The 6,387-nt window shown below is 38.5% G+C and overlaps 1 protein-coding gene across 1 annotated transcript in view; it reads left to right on the forward strand.

Moving 5' to 3' along the window:
* The window catches only part of ntrk2a (neurotrophic tyrosine kinase, receptor, type 2a), a 48,730-nt gene extending 45,174 nt beyond the window's left edge, over positions 1-3,556 (forward strand). The window contains exon 18 of the mRNA XM_027167281.2: positions 63-3,556. Coding sequence (XP_027023082.1) covers positions 63-248 — 186 coding nt within the window. The 3' untranslated portion in view covers positions 249-3,556. The remainder of the gene's footprint in view (positions 1-62) is intronic.
* Positions 3,557-6,387: the final 2,831 nt, after the last annotated feature.

Here is a 6,387-nt window from a genome sequence, read left to right on the forward strand (position 1 = left end):
AGGAGACCTTTGGAACTTAACATTTAACCTTTCTGACCTTTAGCCCTGTTGTCTCTTTACAGGTGATTGAGTGCATCACTCAGGGTCGTGTGTTGCAGCGGCCGCGCACTTGTCTGAAGGAGGTTTATGACCTGATGCTGGGATGCTGGCAGCGAGAACCACACTCTCGCCTCAACATCAGAGAGATTCACAACCTGCTGCTCAACCTTGCCAAGGCCTCTCCGGTCTACCTGGACATCCTGGGATGAGTGTGTGTGAGTGTGAGTGTGTGTGTCTGTATGTCCAAACTGCAATCTATATTCCATTCCCCTTCTTGTCCTTTTCTGTCCCTCACAATTCCGTCCATCCTGCTCGTCCTATCCTAAAGGTCTAGTGCGGTAGGCAGCAGGAGCCTCATTTACCGGTATTATTAAAGAAGGACTGAAACGTGACACCAAAGACCTTCCATGCCGTCGGACCACTCCTCTACTGGGCAGACACTTACTGTACAGCCACTAGAAACGTTACTGTAAATATCGTCTTCTCCAGAACGTATCATTTCCAGGACTTCAGGAAGGGCCTTCCTCTCACGTTCTTTACGAAATGTGTGGAAATGTACCGTGACCGTGTCAGCCAGGGGAAAAGGATCTCCGAAGGCTGCTTCATCTTATCCTCCTCCCTGAACATGTGCATATGTAACAAATACAGTTCTGAAGCAAGAGGTTTGGCAGTAGCACGGAGACCTTGATATCAAAACGCAGTACGCTTTTACACTTCCAAGATTTTTACAGAAAAATTGTGCAGGATTGTAGTCTTTAGAGCACCGAGAGCCTTCACGGTGGTCCTCATAGTGCACTACTCTGAGTGCGGGGGATATCGAGTCATTTGAGACAAGGCCATGCCCATTCTTCAATATGGTTAGTGCACATTTAGGACAAGGGCCCAATTACACAGAGTGGCTGATTATGATGGGGTAGGCTAAATTACGACCCCACCTCTCCCCTTCCCTCCCTCCCTCCCTCCCTCCTGCCTCACTTGAATGATTAGAGTTGAAGCAGTGATGTAGTACTCAAGCCGGGAGCACGCAGCTGTTATGGTGTAATATATATTTCATTACAGTACTAATGTCTGCTATTAGCACCTATTCCCCATAGACTCATACAGAACGTAGATGGGATAAAAGGAAAGGAGGGGGAAAAGGGGGCAAAAAAATATTTTCCAAATAGCAAGTGTATTTGTTGTATTGTTACACAATCCCCAGGCTTCTAGGCTTCTACAAAAACAACATTTCAGCCACAAGAACCCTGGTATTAATTAATTAATTAATTAATTTATCTATTTATTTGTTTGTTTGTTTGTTTTTGTGATTTTATTTATCTCTGCTGGAAAAACATTTGTTAGTATAGAAGAAAGCAAAGAGTTTATGATTATTTATTTATTTATTTATTTATTATTTATTTATTTTCAAACACACACACACACACACACACACACACACACATTTGTAATGGATTTAACAAGTCTACACACCAACTGCCTGTCAAAATGGCATGTTTTTGTTTTTTTTTGTTAAAAAAAAGATTAATCATGTCAGAACTTTTTACATGTTCAATGTGAAAATCAGAAAAGTAAGCAAAAACATTCAGCATCATTTTTTTTTTAGGTTTCTAAAGTATGATGCTGAAACCACCGTGCTTTTATTGTGAATTTTGGAATTGGTCTCTTCAGATGGCACACATTGACAAATGATTTGTGATTGTTTTTTGTTTTTTTTGTGCTTTTTTTTTGTGAGAAAAGGCTTCTCTCTTGCTGTCCTACCCCTTAACCCAAACAAGGGATGAACATGAGATAATGTTGACATGCAGAAAGTAATCTGTACTTGTCAGATATTCCTTCGTTTAATGCTGTTGTAGCTCTCTTAGTTTTTGTCGTCCTTTTATATTCATTGGAATTGACATAGAAACAGAGTTTAAAATTAAATTACTATTTATCTCTAACATCTATCCCATATGAGCAAGCCTGAGGTGATGGTGGCAAGGAAAACCTCCCTGAGATGATATGACTGTAGATCTTCTGGCAATATATCCTCTTTTCCAAAATCTCTATTTGTTGGTGATGGCCTTAATGGCTTTCTTTATTATATTGCGTTTTCAGAACTGTTTTTATTCCCTGCTCCTGATTGATACCTTTCAACAATTGAGCTATCATTCATGCTCTGCAAGCAATCTGCAGTCCACGGCATCAACAGTCAGAGGAAATCATGAAGATTTTCTGTGAGAAAATCATACAAAAACATTTGAAGTTAATAAGAATAATTGATATGATGACAGCTGCGAAGACAATGACTTTTGAAGATGAGGCCAATGAGATTTATTGTAAACACATCCTCGATTAGAACACGATGGACTAACACTAATGCACAGAAGATATTGTTTAACATGTTCACGATTAATTAATTTCATGTAGATTTTAAACATTTTAAATGTAACGTTAAGGGTTAAAAAAAGTTCTGACATGATTTTTCTTTTTCATTTTTGTCCACCCTATATATATATATATATATGGATGTGGGTTTTTTTTTTTCATATTTTTCAAGTGCTAAATTGTAAAATGTACCTAATGTGAGGAACTTATAGCTTATTTTTGCTAATTATTTTTCCTTGATTTTCATCTCAAAGAGCAACTGTACAAAAGTGCACAAGTTTGACCAAAAATGTTACGTGATCTAATGTTTTCTTTTTGCTACTTAATCATTTACATGATTCCTGTGTCAGTGTGAATGTAGAGAAGTGTGAGACGCTACCAAAAACTACTAATGTCGCTAACAGTGAACAGGAGCTAATGGGTTTGTGTTAGCATGTTCTCAGCTAATTATTTAGCTAGGCGCTTTCATTCGGTTTAGCTATATTTAATGTTTTTGGTCTATTTTTCCTTGCAGGCATGTTCTAATAGGGCTTATGACAGGTGACTGAAGAAACCTATGTATTGTAAATGAATAACGGTGATGCTGTGCTGAAGAATGAAGCTAAGCTGTGCTAATCCCGACATTTCTAATGTATAATGAACAGAAACACGGGAGAACGTATCAACCGCCCTTGAGGTGTGACCAGACAGGACTTTTCAACTTTTCAGGCTGTGTTTCTGTCTAATCATTAAGTCTCTACAGTATATAATGTGACCCGGAGGAGTGAGAGTTAGCCGTAAGCCATTGTGAGCGGAAATGGCAGCCATGTTGCCATGCAGAGCTTAAGATCAGCAAACAGCCGAGGACATCTCAGAAAAATAAAGTATGCTACATGTGTGTGGCTTGTTTTAGACACACTCAATCCTCTTAACACATATCCTCTTAAGTAAAAAAGGAGCAAAAAATAAAAAAGTCTTGTATTTTAGCAGGTCTGTTTATAGTATCAGTTTATCGTGGTGTCAGACTCTATTCCTGTTGGGCCACAGCTTAGAGAGATGTGTCTTTTCTCTCTAGTAATTATCAGATAAGTGAATCAGATGTGTTAAATATGAGGTACAAAAGAAAGACTGTGGCTCTGCAGGACTAAACTCTGACACGCCTGGTTTAAACGGCTACATGCTCAAGAGCAAAAACCTCATCAACAGTGACATTACTGTTACAATACGTGTATCCATATAATCCAATGCACTCAGTGACGTTAAGGCAGTCATGATGCATTGTATTTAATAAAAGTGTCATGCCTTACCAAATTTTTGTACGTGTACTATATATGTGTGTGTGTGTATATGTGTGTGTTCAGTTACGGTAAATCATTTCAGTCATGACAAGTCTGTACTGAAGGCCTTGATTGATATTATTGACTGAAAATCACACAACAGCATGACTGACAGCTTTGTTCTTTATGTATTATTGACTGGAGACTGAAAGCAATGGATTAAAAAGACTAAACAACTGTTCGCTCATTTATACGTATACTCAACAAAATTGTTAATGGAACTGACTAGCAGTTCAAATCCATTGAATTGTATTCGATCGTATAAAGAGTAGTGGGGAAAATATCGCAAATGTGGGTTTAAATTTTACTCTAAAATTGTAACTAGCTTGTGAAAGTTATAATTGAAGGAATGATAAAATGTACTCGGGGACCCGTTTGTGAATTTTCTGTAACACAGGATCACGGTAGAAATGTCTATATGAGCAGAAAAAAAAATATAGAAAGTATACTCAAGAGTCTGAGCTTGTGATTTTTATTAATAATGGGAAATTGATTCAATAAATCCATGGCAAAACCTTCCTAAATGCCACCAGAGCACTTTACAGTATAGCCCAAAATGAACTAGATTACCAAATCATACGGAAATACATATTTTCTGAAATTTCTCGTTGTGAGGAACGATGGCTAACACAAACACTGCGTACTCTTCCGAACCCCGACTGACAGTCTGCAGTAATCATGAACAGTCACTAAATAATTCTCTGGCTTTTAGTTTCCAGAGTATTACTGTAACACAGATGTAAACCTGCTGTTCTGATTTTTAACACAGCTACATGATCAGTGTAACCTTGCCTTCTGGCTAGCATCCAGATTGCTAGCTTACACAAAGTATTAAGATTAATAAAGAACATAACAGACCATGTGAAGTCTATTAAATGCAAAGCACACTGTGTTTTGTCTCCGTTTCCTCCCTGACCAGTCAGACGAGTGTTCGGAGCGCTGCTCTGTTCATGAACCGCTAGAAAAAGAGATGCAGTTCATTTCTAGCCCAAGAACAATATGGCAGTATTAATCTCCATGTAGAGTATTTCCTGTATTTTGAAAAGACAGAAAAGGATGTTCAAAGCATGAGAGTATCCCTAGGTGATGAATGACTGTTTCCGGTGAGGTTCTAAAGTTTTAGATGTCGAACAAATCGGAACAAAGTTTAAAAAAGCGCTAAAGTAAGTGATCATATTACAGCTGCAACAACAATGACATCCAACTTACATTTGTAGGCAAAGTTGGCTTCAGAACAATGATGTTATTTCCAGTAAAAGAACATAGTGAGCATCGATGCACCCTTGTTTTTGTGGTGTATTGTTGGATTTTTTGTTTTGCTTTTGTTTTTTCAATGGAGCAAAACTTTCAGTACACTGGAAGGATTTGAGGCTCCCTTATCATGTTATTATGCCCTGACTACTGAACTGTGGGACACGATTGAGACGCAGCCAGAGATACACCGCAAAATAGTAGATATTAACAGTTCATATGATCCAAAGTGTGTCACGTTACAGAGAAAACAGAAAGCCGTCTGTCCTGCGGTGGAAAACTCCCTGATCCTCACAAAGCACCGACACTGGAGACTCCTTCCAAAAATGCCGCAGAAAACTGCACAGATGTTTTTTTTAAATGAATATATTAATATAAATCCTGATCATTGTCTTCCTATAAACTGGCTCTAGTGCCAGAAAATGAATCAAATAAGTCTTCTGACCGATCCGAACAAAGAATTAAACTGTAGTGCTGTAGTATGGATCCTAAAAGATGCATGCTGTATTAAATCATTTTAAGAAATTATTATCTGTCCATAGTGTAGTTCTGCTTGCTGAGCAAAAGATACAAGGCTTGTAGGACATATAATTAGCCAACAAACTTATCCAGATGAAGAAAGAAAAAAAAAAAACAGAGTGAGTGTACTGATCAATCAAAAGATCAATGAGGTTGTTTTGACACTGTACATTAAGCCCTAAGTAATTGCCAGAGGGCTAAATGTCTTTAAAAACACAGCCAATGGCCTCAGTGCAATCTCAGTTGTTTTTCCTGAATGTAGAGCCAAATTCTCTGTGGAGCAGTAAGTGTTTCTTTGTGTGTGTGTGTGTCTGTGTGTGTGTGTCTGTGTGCGTGTTTGAGTCTGTGTGTGTGTTCAACATGGAGAAGAACAAATCCTTCTCCATCTTAGCTGTAAAATCTAGTAATAACATAAGCTCCGTATACAGCATATTAATGACAACCATTCGGTAATAGTAATTGGGATCCGAGGACTTTTGGGTTGTGATTAGCATGTGTCACAGCGAGAGAAGGTGAACAAGGTCAGTGGGCTTGCAGGCGAGGAAGGAAGAGCTGAAAGGAACCAGAGGGGAAAACATAAAAAGCTTTGTTCCTTTTCAAAAAAAAAAAAAAGTCTCTCATGAAAATTTAAAGAGGGGAGCTGGCTGCTGCTCTTAACGCCAACACATCCTGTTATTTATCTCAGCCAACTCTCAGGCATTACTGTGAAGCTGCGGGCAGCCAGGAGCTTGTGGTCAGTTGTAATGTTTAACAGCAGTAAATACAGATTAAATGGTGAGCTCTAGGGCTTATGAGTAGGGGGAAATGCACCTAGAGGGTATTTACAAAATAAGCATGTAGCATCTGTTCATCACACTGACCACAAAAAGGTCTGCTGGTGATAAGCGGGCGATAAACT

The sequence above is a fragment of the Tachysurus fulvidraco genome, chromosome 14 (genome assembly GCF_022655615.1).
Source record: "Tachysurus fulvidraco isolate hzauxx_2018 chromosome 14, HZAU_PFXX_2.0, whole genome shotgun sequence".
Lineage (NCBI taxonomy): Eukaryota > Metazoa > Chordata > Actinopteri > Siluriformes > Bagridae > Tachysurus > Tachysurus fulvidraco.